The 17,425-nt window shown below is 47.5% G+C and overlaps 1 protein-coding gene across 3 annotated transcripts in view; it reads left to right on the forward strand.

Annotated features, from left to right (window-relative positions):
- The window catches only part of HMCN1 (hemicentin 1), a 1,072,092-nt gene that overhangs the window by 998,918 nt on the left and 55,749 nt on the right, over positions 1-17,425 (forward strand). For all 3 annotated transcript variants that reach the window (XM_063940215.1, XM_063940214.1, XM_063940213.1), the window contains one exon: positions 15,549-15,674. In XM_063940215.1, the coding sequence (XP_063796285.1) occupies positions 15,549-15,674 (126 nt within the window). The remainder of the gene's footprint in view (positions 1-15,548; positions 15,675-17,425) is intronic.

The following is a 17,425-nucleotide window of genomic DNA, read 5'->3' on the forward strand; positions in this document are numbered from 1 at the left end:
TAGAGTCTGAGAGCAGGACTCAGGAGTACATATAACGTACAGTGCACACTTTTGCTGCCAGAGTCAGTGCCACACTGCCATTGTTGTGACCACACTGACCACCAGTATAATAATATATTTTGTGATTGTCTGCTTAGGACTCGGAGTACTAGTTGCAAGTTGCAACGTGAGTGACCTGCCCACCAGTTTAATAATCAATCACCACCAGTTTAATATATATATATATATATAATTGTATATAATATATATATATATATAATATTGTATACCACCTACCCGTGGTTTTTTTTTTTTCATTCTTCTTTATACATACTACTATAGTAGCTTACTGTAGCAGTCTGCGGTGCTGCTGACCTGACAGTGTCCAGCAGGTCCGTCATCAGTCATTACATAATAAATATATATAGTACCTGTCCGGCTGCAGTACTAGTGATATTATATTGATTTCATCTCATTATCAATAATTTATCATCCAGTCTAGACTCTATATTAGCAGCAGACACAGTACGTTAGTCCACGGCTGTAGCTACCTCTGTGTCGGCACTCGGCAGTCCATCCATAATTGTATACCACCTACCCGTGTTTTTTTTTTTCTTTCTTCTTTGTACATACTACTATAGTATAGTAGCTTACTGTAGCAGTCTGCGGTGCTGCTGAGCTGACAGTGTCCAGCAGGTCCGTCATCAGTCATCATTACCTAATAAATATATTATCTACCTGTCCGGCTGCAGTACTAGTGATATTATATATACATACATATATATATATTGATTTCATATCATTGTCATCCAGTCTATATTAGCTGCAGACACAGTACGTTAGTCCACGGCTGTAGCTACCTCTGTGTCGGCACTCGGCAGTCCATCCATAATTGTATACCACCTACCCGTGGTTTTTTTTTTTCTTTCTTCTTTGTACATACTACTATAGTATAGTAGCTTACTGTAGCAGTCTGCGGTGCTGCTGAGCTGACAGTGTCCAGCAGGTCCGTCATCAGTCATCATTACCTAATAAATATATTATCTACCTGTCCGGCTGCAGTACTAGTGATATTATATATACATACATATATATATTGATTTCATATCATTATCATCCAGTCTATATTAGCAGCAGACACAGTACGGTAGTCCACGGCTGTAGCTACCTCTGTGTCGGCACTCGGCAGTCCATCCATAATTGTATACCACCTACCCGTGGTTTTTTTTTTTTCTTTCTTCTTTGTACATACTACTATAGTATAGTAGCTTACTGTAGCAGTCTGCGGTGCTGCTGAGCTGACAGTGTCCAGCAGGTCCGTCATCAGTCATCATTACCTAATAAATATATTATCTACCTGTCCGGCTGCAGTACTAGTGATATTATATATACATACATATATATATTGATTTCATATCATTATCATCCAGTCTATATTAGCAGCAGACACAGTACGGTAGTCCACGGCTGTAGCTACCTCTGTGTCGGCACTTGGCAGTCCATCCATAATTGTATACCACCTACCCGTGGTTTTTTTTTTTTCTTTCTTCTTTGTACATACTACTATAGTATAGTAGCTTACTGTAGCAGTCTGCGGTGCTGCTGAGCTGACAGTGTCCAGCAGGTCCGTCATCAGTCATCATTACCTAATAAATATATTATCTACCTGTCCGGCTGCAGTACTAGTGATATTATATATACATACATATATATTTTGATTTCATATCATTATCATCCAGTCTATATTAGCAGCAGACACAGTACGGTAGTCCACGGCTGTAGCTACCTCTGTGTCGGCACTCGGCAGTCCATCCATAATTGTATACCACCTACCCGTGGTTTTTTTTTTCTTTCTTCTTTGTACATACTACTATAGTATAGTAGCTTACTGTAGCAGTCTGCGGTGCTGCTGAGCTGACAGTGTCCAGCAGGTCCGTCATCAGTCATCATTACCTAATAAATATATTTTCTCTGACGTCCTAGTGGATGCTGGGGACTCCGTAAGGACCATGGGGAATAGCGGCTCCGCAGGAGACTGGGCACAAAAGTAAAGCTTTAGGACTACCTGGTGTGCACTGGCTCCTCCCCCTATGACCCTCCTCCAAGCCTCAGTTAGATTTTTGTGCCCGAACAAGAAGGGTGCACACTAGGTGGCTCTCCTGAGCTGCTTAGTGAAAAGTTTAGTTTTAGGTTTTTTATTTTCAGTGAGACCTGCTGGCAACAGGCTCACTGCATCGAGGGACTAAGGGGAGAAGAAGCGAACTCACCTGTGTGCAGAGTGGATTGGGCTTCTTAGGCTACTGGACACCATTAGCTCCAGAGGGATCGAACACAGGCCCAGCCATGGAGTCCGGTCCCAGAGCCGCGCCGCCGGCCCCCTTACAGAGCCAGAAGCAAGAAGAGGTCCGGAAAATCGGCGGCAGAAGACATCCTGTCTTCACCAAGGTAGCGCACAGCACTGCAGCTGTGCGCCATTGCTCCTCAGCACACTTCACACTTCGGTCACTGAGGGTGCAGGGCGCTAGGGGGGGGCGCCCTGAGCAGCAATAAAAACACCTTGGCTGGCGAAAATACATCACATATAGCCCCCAGGGCTATATGGATGAATTTTAACCCCTGCCAGAATCCATAAAAAAGCAGGAGAAAAGTCAGCGAAAAAGGGGCGGAGCCTATCTCCTCAGCACACTGGCGCCATTTTCCCTCACAGCTCCGTTGGAGGGAAGCTCCCCTGGCTCTCCCCTGCAGTCACTACACTACAGAAAGGGTTAAAAAAGAGAGGGGGGCACTAATTAGGCGCAGTATTAACAATACAGCAGCTATAAGGGGAAAAACACTTATATAAGGTTATCCCTGTATATATATAGCACTCTGGTGTGTGCTGGCAAACTCTCCCTCTGTCTCCCCAAAGGGCTAGTGGGGTCCTGTCCTCTATCAGAGCATTCCCTGTGTGTGTGCTGTGTGTCGGTACGTTTGTGTCGACATGTATGAGGAGGAAAATGATGTGGAGGCGGAGCAAATTGCCTGTAATAGGGATGTCACCCCCTAGGGGGTCGACACCTGAGTGGGTGAACTGTTGGAAGGAATTAACAGTGTCAGCTCTTTACAAAAGAAAGTGGTTGACATGAGACAGCCGGCTACTCAGCTTGTGCCTGTCCAGACGTCTCATAGGCCGTCAGGGGCTCTAAAGCGCCCGTTACCTCAGATGGCAGATACAGACGCCGACACGGATACTGACTCCAGTGTCGACGGTGAAGAGACAAATGTGACTTCCAGTAGGGCCACACGTTACATGATTGAGGCAATGAAAAATGTTTTACACATTTCTGATAATACGAGTACCACCAAAAGGGGTATTATGTTCGGTGAGGAAAAACTACCTGTAGTTTTCCTGAATCTGAGAAATTAAATGAGGTGTGTGATGAAGCGTGGGTTTCCCCCGATAAAAACTGACAATTTCTAAAAAGTTATTGGCATTATATCCTTTCCCGCCAGAGGTTAGGGTGCGTTGGGAAACACCCCCTAGGGGGGATAAAGCGCTCACACGCTTGTCAAAACAAGGGCTCTACCCTCTCCTGAGATGGCCGCCCTTAAGGATCCTGCTGATAGAAAGCAGGAGGGTATCCTAAAATGTATTTACACACATACTGGTGTTATACTGCGACCAGCAATCGCCTCAGCCTGGATGTGCAGTGCTGGGTTGGCGTGGTCGGATTCCCTGACTGAAAATATTGATACCCTAGATAGGGACAGTATATTATTGCCTATAGAGCATTTAAAAGATGCATTTCTATATATGCGTGATGCACAGCGGAATATTTGCCGACTGGCATCAAGAGTAAGTGCGTTGTCCATTTCTGCCAGAAGAGGGTTATGGACACGACAGTGGTCAGGTGATGCGGATTCCAAACGGCATATGGAAGTATTGCCTTATAAAGGGGAGGAGTTATTTGGGGTCGGTCTTTCAGACCTGGTGGCCACGGCAACAGCTGGGAAATCCAAGTTTTTACCCCAGGTCGCCTCTCAACATAAGAAGACGCCGTATTATCAGGCGCAGTCCTTTCGTTCCCATAAGGACAAGCGGGCAAAAGGTTCCTCATTTCTGCCCCGTGACAGAGGGAGAGGAAAAAGGCTGCAGAAATCAGCCAGTTCCCAGGAACAGAAGCCCTCTCCCGCCTCTGCCAAGCCCTCAGCATGACGCTGGGGCTTTACAAGCGGACTCAGGCACGGTGGGGGCCCGTCTCAAGAATTTCAGCGCGCAGTGGGCTCACTCGCGAGTGGACCCCTGGATCCTTCAGGTGGTATCTCAGGGGTACAAATTGGAATTCGAGACGTCTCCCCCTCGCCGTTTCCTAAAGTCGGCTTTACCGACGTCTCCCTCCGACAGGGAGGCAGTTTTGGAAGCCATTCACAAGCTGTATTCCCAGCAGGTGATAATCAAGGTACCCCTCCTGTAACAGGGAAAGGGGTATTATTCCACACTGTTGTGGTACCGAAGCCGGACGGCTCGGTGAGACCGATTTTAAATCTAAAATCTTTGAACACTTACATACAGAAGTTCAAATTCAAGATGGAGTCACTCAGAGCAGTGATTGCGAACCTGGAAGAAGGGGACTACATGGTGTCTCTGGACATCAAGGATGCTTACCTTCATGTCCCAATTTACCCTTCTCACCAAGGGTACCTCAGGTTTGTGGTACAGAACTGTCACTATCAGTTTCAGACGCTGCCGTTTGGATGGTCCACGGCACCCCGGGTCTTTACCAAGGTAATGGCCGAAATGATGATACTCCTTCGAAGGAAGGGAGTTTTAGTTATCCCTTACTTGGACGATCTCCTGATAAGGGTAAGATCCAGAGAACAGTTGGAGGTCGGTGTAGCACTATCTCAGGTAGTGTTGCGGCAGCACGGTTGGATTCTCAATATTCCAAAATCGCAGCTGGTTCCGACGACTCGTCTTCTGTTCCTAGGGATGATCCTGAACACAGTCCAGAAAAAGGTGTTTCTCCCGGAGGAGAAAGCCAGGGAGTTATCCGAGCTAGTCAGGAACCTCCTAAAACCGAGCCAAGTCTCAGTGCATCAATGCACAAGGGTTCTGGGAAAAATGGTGGCTTCCTACGAAGCAATCCCATTCGGTAGATTCCACGCAAGAACTTTCCAGTGGGACCTGCTGGACAAATGGTCCGGGTCGCATCTTCAGATGCATCAGCGGATAACCCTGTCACCAAGGACAAGGGTGTCCCTCCTGTGGTGGTTGCAGAGTGCTCATCTTCTAGAGGGCCGCAGATTCGGCATTCAGGACTGGGTCCTGGTGACCACGGATGCCAGCCTGCGAGGCTGGGGAGCAGTCACACAGGGAAGGAATTTCCAGGGCTTATGGTCAAGCCTGGAGACATCACTTCACATAAATATCCTGAAGCTAAGGGCCATTTACAATGCTCTAAGCTTAGCAAGACCTCTGCTTCAAGGTCAGCCGGTGTTGATCCAGTCGGTCAACATCACGGCAGTCACCCACATAAACAGATAGGGTGGCACAAGAAGCAGGAGGACAATGGCAGAAGCTGCAAGGATTCTTCGCTGGGCGGAAAATCATGTGATAGCACTGTCAGCAGTATTCATTCCGGGAGTGGACAACTGGGAAGCAGACTTCCTCAGCAGACACGACCTCCACCCGGGAGAGTGGGGACTTCACCCAGAAGTCTTCCACATGATTATAAACCGTTGGGAAAAACTCGACAGGTATTGCGCCAGGTCAAGGGACCCTCAGGCAATAGCTGTGGACGCTCTGGTAACACCGTGGGTGTACCAGTCAGTGTATGTGTTCCCTCCTCTGCCTCTCATACCCAAGGTACTGAGAATCATAAGAAGGAGAGGAGTAAGCACTATATTCGTGGCTCCGGATTGGCCAAGAAGGACTTGGTAACCGGAACTTCAAGAGATGCTCACGGAGGATTCGTGGCCTTTACCTCTAAGAAGGGACCTGCTCCAGCAAGGACCCTGTCTTTTCCAAGACTTACCGCGGCTGCGTTTGACGGCATGGCGGTTGAACGCCGGATCCTGAAGGAAAAAGGCATTCCGGATGAAGTCATCCCTATCCTGATCAAAGCCAGGAAGGATGTAACCGCAAAACATTATCACCGCATTTGGCGAAAATATGTTGCGTGGTGCGAGGCCAGTAAGGCCCGACGGAGGAAATTCAACTGGGTCGATTCCTACATTTCCTGCAAACAGGAGTGTCTATGGGCCTGAAATTGGGGTCCATTAAGGTTCAAATTTCGGCCCTGTCAATTTTCTTCCAAAAAGAACTAGCTTCAGTCCCTGAAGTTCAGACGTTTGTAAAAGGGGTACTGCATATACAGCCTCCTTTTGTGCCTCCAGTGGCACCTTGGGATCTCAATGTAGTTTTTGGGTTCCAAAAGTCACATTGGTTGAACCACTTAAATCTGTGGAGTTAAAATATCTCACATGGAAAGTGGTCATGCTGTTGGCCCTGGCCTGGGCCAGGCGCGTGTCAGAATTGGCGGCTTTATCCTGTAAAAGCCCTTATCTGATTTTCCATTCGGACAGGGCGGAATTGAGGACTCGTCCTCAGTTTCTCCCTAAGGTGGTTTCAGCGTTTCACCTGAACCAACCTATTGTGGTGCCTGCGGCTACTAGGGACTTGGAGGACTCCAAGTTGCTAGACGTTGTCAGGGCTCTGAAAATATATGTTTCCAGGACGGCTAGAGTCAGGAAATCTAATTCGCTGTTTATCCTGTATGCACCCAACAAGCTGGGTGCTCCTGCTTCTAAGCAGACTATTGCTCGTTGGATTTGTAGTACAATTCAGCTTGCACATTCTGTGGCAGGCCTGCCACAGCCAAAAATCTGTAAATGCCCACTCCACAAGGAAGGTGGGCTCATCTTGGGCGGCTGCCCGAGGGGTCTCGGCTTTACAACTTTGCCGAGCAGCTACTTGGTCAGGAGCAAATACGTTTGTAAAATTCTACAAATTTGATACCCTGGCTGAGGAGGACCTGGAGTTCTCTCATTCGGTGCTGCAGAGTCATCCGCACTCTCCCGCCCGTTTGGGAGCTTTGGTATAATCCCCATGGTCCTTACGGAGTCCCCAGCATCCACTAGGACGTCAGAGAAAATAAGAATTTACTTACCGATAATTCTATTTCTCGTAGTCAGTAGTGGATGCTGGGCGCCCATCCCAAGTGCGGATTGTCTGCAATACTTGTACATAGTTATTGTTACCAAAAATCGGGTTATTGCTGTAGTGAGCCATCTTTTCTAGAGGCTCCTCTGTTATCATGCTGTTAACTGGGTTTAGATCACAAGTTATACGGTGTGATTGGTGTGGCTGGTATGAGTCTTACCCGGGATTCAAAATCCTTCCTTATTGTGTACGCTCGTCCGGGCACAGTATCCTAACTGAGGCTTGGAGGAGGGTCATAGGGGGAGGAGCCAGTGCACACCAGGTAGTCCTAAAGCTTTACTTTTGTGCCCAGTCTCCTGCGGAGCCGCTATTCCCCATGGTCCTTACGGAGTCCCCAGCATCCACTACGGACTACGAGAAATAGAATTATCGGTAAGTAAATTCTTATTATCTACCTGTCCGGCTGCAGTACTAGTGATATTATATATACATACATATATATATTGATTTCATATCATTATCATCCAGTCTATATTAGCAGCAGACACAGTACGGTAGTCCACGGCAGAAGCTACCTCTGTGTCGGCACTCGGCAGTCCATCCATAAGTATACTAGTATCCATCCATCTCCATTGTTTACCTGAGGTGCCTTTTAGTTGTGCCTATTAAAATATGGAGAACAAAAATGTTGAGGTTCCAAAATTAGGGAAAGATCAAGATCCACTTCCACCTCGTGCTGAAGCTGCTGCCACTAGTCATGGCTGAGACGATGAAATGCCAGCAACGTCGTCTGCCAAGGCCGATGCCCAATGTCATAGTACAGAGCATGTCAAATCCAAAACACCAAATATCAGTAAAAAAAGGACTCCAAAACCTAAAATAAAATTGTCGGAGGAGAAGCGTAAACTTGCCAATATGCCATTTACCACACGGAGTGGCAAGGAACGGCTGAGGCCCTGGCCTATGTTCATGGCTAGTGGTTCAGCTTCACATGAGGATGGAAGCACTCAGCCTCTCGCTAGAAAAATGAAAAGACTCAAGCTGGCAAAAGCAGTAGCACCGCAAAGAACTGTGCGTTCTTCGAAATCCCAAATCCACAAGGAGAGTCCGATTCCAATTGTGTCGGTTGCGATGCCTGACCTTCCCAACACTGGACGTGAAGAGCATGCACCTTCCACCATTTGCACGCCCCCTGCAAGTGCTGGAAGGAGCACCCGCAGTCCAGTTCCTGATAGTCAGATTGAAGATGTCAGTGTTGAAGTACACCAGGATGAGGAGGATATGGGTGTTGCTGGCGCTGGGGAGGAAATTGACCAGGAGGATTCTGATGGTGAGGTGGTTTGTTTAAGTCAGGCACCCGGGGAGACACCTGTTGTCCGTGGGAGGAATATGGCCACTGACATGCCTGGTGAAAATACCAAAAAAATCAGCTCTTCAGTGTGGAAGTATTTCAACAGAAATGCGGACAACAGGTGTCAAGCCGTGTGTTGCCTTTGTCAAGCTGTAATAAGTAGGGGTAAGGACGTTAACCACCTCGGAACATCCTCCCTTATACGTCACCTGCAGCGCATTCATAATAAGTCAGTGACAAGTTCAAAAACTTTGGGTGACAGCGGAAGCAGTCCACTGACCAGTAAATCCCTTCCTCTTGTAACCAAGCTCACGCAAACCACCCCACCAACTCCCTCAGTGTCAATTTCCTCCTTCCCCAGGAATGCCAATAGTCCTGCAGGCCATGTCACTGGCAATTCTGACGATTCCTCTCCTGCCTGGGATTCCTCCGATGCATCCTTGCGTGTAACGCCTACTGCTGCTGGCGCTGCTGTTGTTGCTGCTGGGAGTCGATGGTCATCCCAGAGGGGAAGTCGTAAGACCACTTTTACTACTTCCACCAAGCAATTGACTGTCCAACAGTCCTTTGCGAGGAAGATGAAATATCACAGCAGTCATCCTACTACAAAGCGGATAACTGAGGCCTTGGCATCCTGGGTGGTGAGAAACGTGGTTCCGGTATCCATCATTACTGCAGAGCCAACTAGAGACTTGTTGGAGGTACTGTGTCCCCGGTACCAAATACCATCTAGGTTCCATTTCTCTAGGCAGGCGATACCGAAAATGTACACAGACCTCAGAAAAAGAGTCACCAGTGTCCTAAAAAATGCAGCTGTACCCAATGTCCACTTAACCACGGACATGTGGACAAGTGGAGCAGGGCAGGGTCAGGACTATATGACTGTGACAGCCCACTGGGTAGATGTACGGACTCCCGCCGCAAGAACAGCAGCGGCGGCACCAGTAGCAGCATCTCGCAAACGCCAACTCTTTCCTAGGCAGGCTACGCTTTGTATCACCGGTTTCCAGAATACGCACACAGCTGAAAACCTCTTACGGCAACTGAGGAAGATCATCGCGGAATGGCTTACCCCAATTGGACTCTCCTGTGGATTTGTGGCATCGGACAACGCCAGCAATATTGTGTGTGCATTAAATATGGGCAAATTCCAGCACGTCCCATGTTTTGCACATACCTTGAATTTGGTGGTGCAGAATTATTTAAAAAACGACAGGGGCGTGCAAGAGATGCTGTCGGTGGCCAGAAGAATTGCGGGACACTTTCGGCGTACAGGCACCACGTACAGAAGACTGGAGCACCACCAAAAACTACTGAACCTGCCCTGCCATCATCTGAAGCAAGAAGTGGTAACGAGGTGGAATTCAACCCTCTATATGCTTCAGAGGTTGGAGGAGCAGCAAAAGGCCATTCAAGCCTATACAATTGAGCACGATATAGGAGGTGGAATGCACCTGTCTCAAGCGCAGTGGATAATGATTTCAACGTTGTGCAAGGTTCTGATGCCCTTTGAACTTGCCACACGTGAAGTCAGTTCAGACACTGCCAGCCTGAGTCAGGTCATTCCCCTCATCAGGCTTTTGCAGAAGAAGCTGGAGACATTGAAGGAGGAGCTAACACGGAGCGATTCCGCTAGGCATGTGGGACTTGTGGATGGAGCCCTTAATTCGCTTAACAAGGATTCACGGGTGGTCAATCTGTTGAAATCAGAGCACTACATTTTGGCCACCGTGCTCGATCCTAGATTTAAAGCCTACCTTGGATCTCTCTTTCCGGCAGACACAAGTCTGCTGGGGTTGAAAGACCTGCTGGTGAGAAAATTGTCAAGTCAAGCGGAACGCGACCTGTCAACATCTCCTCCTTCACATTCTCCCGCAACTGGGGGTGCGAGGAAAAGGCTCAGAATTCCGAGCCCACCCGCTGGCGGTGATGCAGGGCAGTCTGGAGCGACTGCTGATGCTGACATCTGGTCCGGACTGAAGGACCTGACAACGATTACGGACATGTCGTCTACTGTCACTGCATATGATTCTCTCAACATTGAAAGAATGGTGGAGGATTATATGAGTGACCGCATCCAAGTATGCACGTCACACAGTCCGTACTTATACTGGCAGGAAAAAGAGGCAATTTGGAGGCCCTTGCACAAACTGGCTTTATTCTACCTAAGTTGTCCTCCCACAAGTGTGTACTCCGAAAGAGTGTTTAGTGCCGCCGCTCACCTTGTCAGCAATCGGCGTACGAGGTTACATCCAGAAAATGTGGAGAAGATGATGTTCATTAAAATGAATTATAATCAATTCCTCCGTGGAGACATTGACCAGCAGCAATTGCCTCCACAAAGTACACAGGGAGCTGAGATGGTGGATTCCAGTGGGGACGAATTGATAATCTGTGAGGAGGGGGATGTACACGGTGATATATCGGAGGATGATGATGAGGTGGACATCTTGCCTCTGTAGAGCCAGTTTGTGCAAGGAGAGATTAATTGCTTTTTTTTTGGTGGGGGTCCAAACCAACCCGTCATTTCAGTCACAGTCGTGTGGCAGACCCTGTCACTGAAATGATGGGTTGGTTAAAGTGTGCATGTCCTGTTTATACAACATAAGGGTGGGTGGGAGGGCCCAAGGACAATTCCATCTTGCACCTCTTTTTTCTTTAATTTTTCTTTGCGTCATGTGCTGTTTGTGGAATGTTTTTTGGAAGGGCCATCCTGCGTGACACTGCAGTGCCACTCCTAGATGGGCCAGGTGTTTGTGTCGGCCACTAGGGTCGCTTATCTTACTCACACAGCTACCTCATTGCGCCTCTTTTTTTCTTTGCGTCATGTGCTGTTTGGGGAGGGTTTTTTGGAAGGGCCATCCTGCGTGACACTGCAGTGCCACTCCTAGATGGGCCCGGTGTTTGTGTCGGCCACTAGGGTCGCTTATCTTACTCACACAGCTACCTCATTGCGCCTCTTTTTTTCTTTGCGTCATGTGCTGTTTGGGGAGGGTTTTTTGGAAGGGACATCCTGCGTGACACTGCAGTGCCACTCCTAGATGGGCCCGGTGTTTGTGTCGGCCACTAGGGTCGCTTATCTTACTCACACAGCTACCTCATTGCGCCTCTTTTTTTCTTTGCGTCATGTGCTGTTTGGGGAGGGTTTTTTGGAAGGGCCATCCTGCGTGACACTGCAGTGCCACTCCTAGATGGGCCCGGTGTTTGTGTCGGCCACTAGGGTCGCTTATCTTACTCACACAGCTACCTCATTGCGCCTCTTTTTTTCTTTGCGTCATGTGCTGTTTGGGGAGGGTTTTTTGGAAGGGCCATCCTGCGTGACACTGCAGTGCCACTCCTAGATGGGCCCGGTGTTTGTGTCGGCCACTAGGGTCGCTTATCTTACTCACACAGCTACCTCATTGCGCCTCTTTTTTTCTTTGCGTCATGTGCTGTTTGGGGAGGGTTTTTTGGAAGGGCCATCCTGCGTGACACTGCAGTGCCACTCCTAGATGGGCCCGGTGTTTGTGTCGGCCACTAGGGTCGCTTATCTTACTCACACAGCTACCTCATTGCGCCTCTTTTTTTCTTTGCGTCATGTGCTGTTTGGGGAGGGTTTTTTGGAAGGGCCATCCTGCGTGACACTGCAGTGCCACTCCTAGATGGGCCCGGTGTTTGTGTCGGCCACTAGGGTCGCTTATCTTACTCACACAGCTACCTCATTGCGCCTCTTTTTTTCTTTGCGTCATGTGCTGTTTGGGGAGGGTTTTTTGGAAGGGACATCCTGCGTGACACTGCAGTGCCACTCCTAGATGGGCCCGGTGTTTGTGTCGGCCACTAGGGTCGCTTATCTTACTCACACAGCTACCTCATTGCGCCTCTTTTTTTCTTTGCGTCATGTGCTGTTTGGGGAGGGTTTTTTGGAAGGGACATCCTGCGTGACACTGCAGTGACACTCCTAGATGGGCCCGGTGTTTGTGTCGGCCACTAGGGTCGCTTATCTTACTCACACAGCTACCTCATTGCGCCTCTTTTTTTCTTTGCGTCATGTGCTGTTTGGGGAGGGTTTTTTGGAAGGGACATCCTGCGTGACACTGCAGTGCCACTCCTAGATGGGCCCGGTGTTTGTGTCGGCCACTAGGGTCGCTTAGCTTAGTCATCCAGCGACCTAGGTGCAAATTTTAGGACTAAAAATAATATTGTGAGGTGTGAGGTATTCAGAATAGACTGAAAATGAGTGTAAATTATGGGTTTTGAGGTTAATAATACTTTGGGATCAAAATGACCCCCAAATTCTATGATTTAAGCTGTTTTTTAGTGTTTTTTAAAAAAAACACCCGAATCCAAAACACACCCGAATCCGACAAAAAAAATTCGGTGAGGTTTTGCCAAAACGCGGTCGAACCCAAAACACGGCCGCGGAACCGAACCCAAAACCAAAACACAAAACCCGAAAAATTTCCGGCACTCATCTCTAGTACGTAATCTCGCACGTTGCCCGAGACACGTATGCACAAAGTCCAGATATGCCCACAGCAATGCAACTAACACGCTTCTATAAATGTAAACGATGTTCAACTAATCGCTTACCGTACACCACACAGTATTTGCTATGCTGTGTGCGTGTCCTTTACAATTATTCCCTTAAAAATTATCCTTTATAATCTCAACTAAATAGCACCAGATTTCCTCAGCACGTCTCTAATAATCGATTCTAATGGCAACAAGAGAGTGAGCCGCAACAATGCAGGTGTGTGCGTGCGTGCGTGCGTGTGTGCGTACGCAAAACAGAAATAAACAGTTATAAAAGATAATAGCGTATTGTTCTTACCTTCCTACCTTCCGGTTTCGGATTCCACCCCAGCACTCCTACAGCGTAGCGTAACAGACGCTTATCTAGTCAGCACCACTGTATCCCTCACCACCAATACGGATACGAAGGATACTGCTTTCCCACCCTTTGCTGACAGACAAAGTCTGTGTGCACTAGTGTGGATATGTGGAGGACGGACGAGGCCCCAATTGATAAAGTTGATTATTTACCTTAGAACACAAGCTATTTACTAATATCGTGAAGCCGTAATGGCCGCTGTCCCTCGTGCACGTGCTACGCACTTCGTACGCTATTTGCGTACAAAGACCTCGCACGTGGTACGCAAGTTACGTACACACGCTGCGCTGTGAGTACGGGATACACACAGCGAGCGTACACACAGATAATAACCTTTTAAACCTTACACAGAGTATGCTTATACTGTAATTCTTAGTGTTGAGATACTACAATGATATAACTGTTTAACCTTGGTCTGTAAGCTAGCTGTTTGAGCGATTGAGATGCTCAGCAACCCTTAATAACAAATGGTGAAACACACTCCTTGCTAAGGTTCCAACACCTTTACTAAACGATGTAAGTAAGTAAAAGGAAAAAGATACAGTAACAGCTTATACACTACAGGCTAACATTAATGACTAACAGAATAACTAAACAGAAATATACACAACAGCGAACGATCGCAAACACAAATACATAGGCTAAGAATGAATGGCTTACATTAAACGGGTAACAAAGTGGCCACAGAGAAAAATACCATACGGGGGAACACTCGCTAGCGCAACCGGATCCAGTCCTCCAGTTATCAGAGATAAATGTTGAAGAGAGAGAGTACTGGCCGGTCTGGGGACAGTGACCCTTATATACACAACATACAGTGTACTACAAAGGGCCCTACAATCTTATTGTTCATTGGACACAGGAATGTCTCCTCGCACCATAACAAAAGGTCATAGGTTAGTTTGAACAGGTGGGCTGTGACTATATCAAACTGCTCAGGTGGGAGGGAATCTCAGAATTCCCGCTGCATGGATAATGAACCGCAAATATAGTAAATGTCCAGAAACTACTAATAGACATAACTATACGCAGGAGCGATTACTCTTTACCTAACCAGCACCGGATTGTTTCTAATAAAATGTTCTTTAGTTAGGTACCAAACACCACTGCTCAAACCCTGTCTGACCCTTCGTATCATGCAAAGAGGAATTCCTCTGTCCAGGGACCAGTTACATTAAACAAACTTACAGTTATTATTAAGGGGGACATTACCTATAAAACATACTATTTGGTTTTACTATGTAACGATTGAGTCGCCGACTAGACGCACACAAACTCTACCGTAAATGCACATACCACGCGCTCGAGCGCATGGCCGTGGAAGTGCCATCACGCAGCTGCGAGTATCCGCACGCACGGGAGAGAATGTGCACGTGCAGCGGGCAAGCGCATGGGGTGAATATATGGCAACGTGTAGCGTGATATTTTTCTACTTTGACAATGGATAGTATACTTGATGACACAGAGGTAGGTAGAGCAGTGGACTACTATACCGTACTGATATAATACTGGTGGTCACTGGTCAGCAAAATTCTGCACTGTCCTCCTACTATATACTACAATGCAGCACAGATATGGAGCATTTTTCAGGCAGAGAACTTAGATATTTTCAGCACACTGAGCACAGATATTTGCACGCACACTGAGCACAGATATTTGCAGCACACTGAGCACAGATATTTGCAGCACACTGAACACAACTGAGAGAATGCTGCACACGTCCTCTCCCTATCATCTCCAATGCACGAGTGAAAATGGCGGCGACGCGCGGCTCCTTATATAGAATACGAATCTCGCGAGAATCCAACAGCGGGATGATGACGTTCGGGCGCGCTCGGGTTAACCGAGCAAGGCAGGAGGATCCGAGTCTGCCTCGGACCCGTGTAAAATGGGTGAAGTTCGGGGGGGTTCGGATTCCGAGGAACCGAACCCGCTCATCTCTAGTTGTGTATAAAATTGTGTAGAAATATCTAACTTAAGTGTGTACATGCAGACATTGTGTTCTTGTCATACACGTCACATATCAGTACTATTATCTGTACTATATACAAAACAAGACTGGGTATTAACAAACATAAGCGTAAGAAGGCCTGATTCAAAAATTATATTGTAGTCTATCACATGCACCTACAGTACTGTATGCAAACTTAAATATGTGGGATACAAACTAATTATTAATTTTTACTGACATCTATATTTTCTTGAAGATCTAAATGAATGCCGCCAGACAGTGTGCAAGCCAGACCAGCTTTGTAAAAACACACGTGGTAGTTATAAATGCATTGATATATGTCCCTCTGGATTTACCAAGGTGGAGAATGGATCATGTGTAGGTGAGTGTTTCTAATGAATATTTGTTGTGCCTTATATAAGAGCAAATAATTTAAATGAAACTAATGAAGGACTGAGTGACATGAGTCAACAACATTCAGGCCCATTACTGGGGTTGTTCGAGTGGTGCTGCAGCACAGACCGAATAGCCCTGTGGGCAGCTCATTCCCTCACCAATGGACCCTGCATCTGGCTAGCTGGTACGGCACCCTGCAGCCAGAATCGTCACTGCAGTGCCATTCACAGCATAATTTGTATGTTCCAGATGTGCTCACGGTATTAGTAAAGCATGTCAACACCCCATGGGGGTCATTCAGAGTTGTTCGCTAGCTGCATTAGTTCGCTGTGCAGCTATGAGGCAAAAAAATGGCACTTCTGCACATGCGTACGCGGCGCAACATATTATTACAACGATGTAGTTTTACACAGGGTCTAGCAAAGCTTTTCAGTCGCAGTGCTGGCCGCAGAGTGATTGACATGAAGTGGGCGTTTCTGGGTGTCAACTGACCGTTTTCAGGGAGTGTTCAAAAAAAAGCAGGCGTGCCAGGAAAAACGCAGGCGTGGCTGGCCGAACGCAGGGCGTGTGAACAGTCTGAAGTGATCGCAAGCGCTGAGTAGGTATTGACCTACTCTAAAACTGCACAAAAAAACTTTGTAGCCGCTCTGCGATCCTTTCGTTTGCACTTCTGCTAAGCTAAAATACACTCCCAGTGGGAGGCGGCATAGCGTTTGCACGGCTGCTAAAAACTGCTAGCGAGCGATCAACTCGGAATGACCACCTATATCTGTTGATGAATGTCTCACCACTACCATTCTGCATAAAACGCAGTCAAGTAAAAGATGCAATAAACAAATTTCAGTCATACTTTGCTACAGACCATTTACCTTTGGTCAAAGTGTTGTCCTTTGAGACAGACTAAAGCCCTGCTCAGCTATCTCACTAATCCAACATTGGTGGATTGGTGCAATTATTTGAGCAAGGTTTGCAATCATTGAATGAATCCCAACCAATGGGTGGTCCAGGGCAGATTATTCAAATCTCCGAGCTTGTTGAGGGGACATTGCAAATACAACAGGGGCAGACTGCTCAAAATAAACCATGCACCTCCTCAAATAAAAGTTATGGAAATTGTGTGGTTGGTCCTTGGGTGTTTGCTTACTTTGGAAGCGTCTCGATGGCAAGCAAGACTTTCGCATGTTTCATGTCCTTTGCTGAAATTAAGCCACTTTGGGTGCCATCATTCATTGTCATGTTGCCCCTGGTTCCACCATCTGATGAATGAGCAGCATATTGGAATATTGGAAAATGACCTGGCTTAAACTACACTCACTTAATGGTGAGGGATCAGGTTAGAATCCCGGCAGTTGGGATCTCAGCTATCAAAATACTGACGCCAGAATCCCAGCATGTAATGGAATGCCAGCACCAAAATACCAACAGAGATCATAATCCCGGCACCGGCATCCCGACACCTGGGGTCCCAATCGCTACACTGCCGAGCCGCCGGAGAGGTAAGCCGTGGTAGTGGGGGAAGGTTAGGTTTAGGGAGGGTTAGGGCTAAGGTGGGGCCCAGGAAGGTTAGGGTTAGGATGCAGGTAGAGGGGCTTAGTATTAGGCCCTCTCCCAGGAAGGGTGGGGGGGGGGAAATAACTTTAGGCAGCGGGGAGGGGTGTTAGGCACCACTGGGGCTGGTTAGGTTTAGGCTGCGGGGGGTTAGGGTTAGGTTGCAAACAAGGAGGGTTATTGGGGGGA

Source organism: Pseudophryne corroboree, chromosome 9 (genome assembly GCF_028390025.1).
Source record: "Pseudophryne corroboree isolate aPseCor3 chromosome 9, aPseCor3.hap2, whole genome shotgun sequence".
NCBI classification, from domain to species: Eukaryota; Metazoa; Chordata; class Amphibia; order Anura; family Myobatrachidae; genus Pseudophryne; species Pseudophryne corroboree.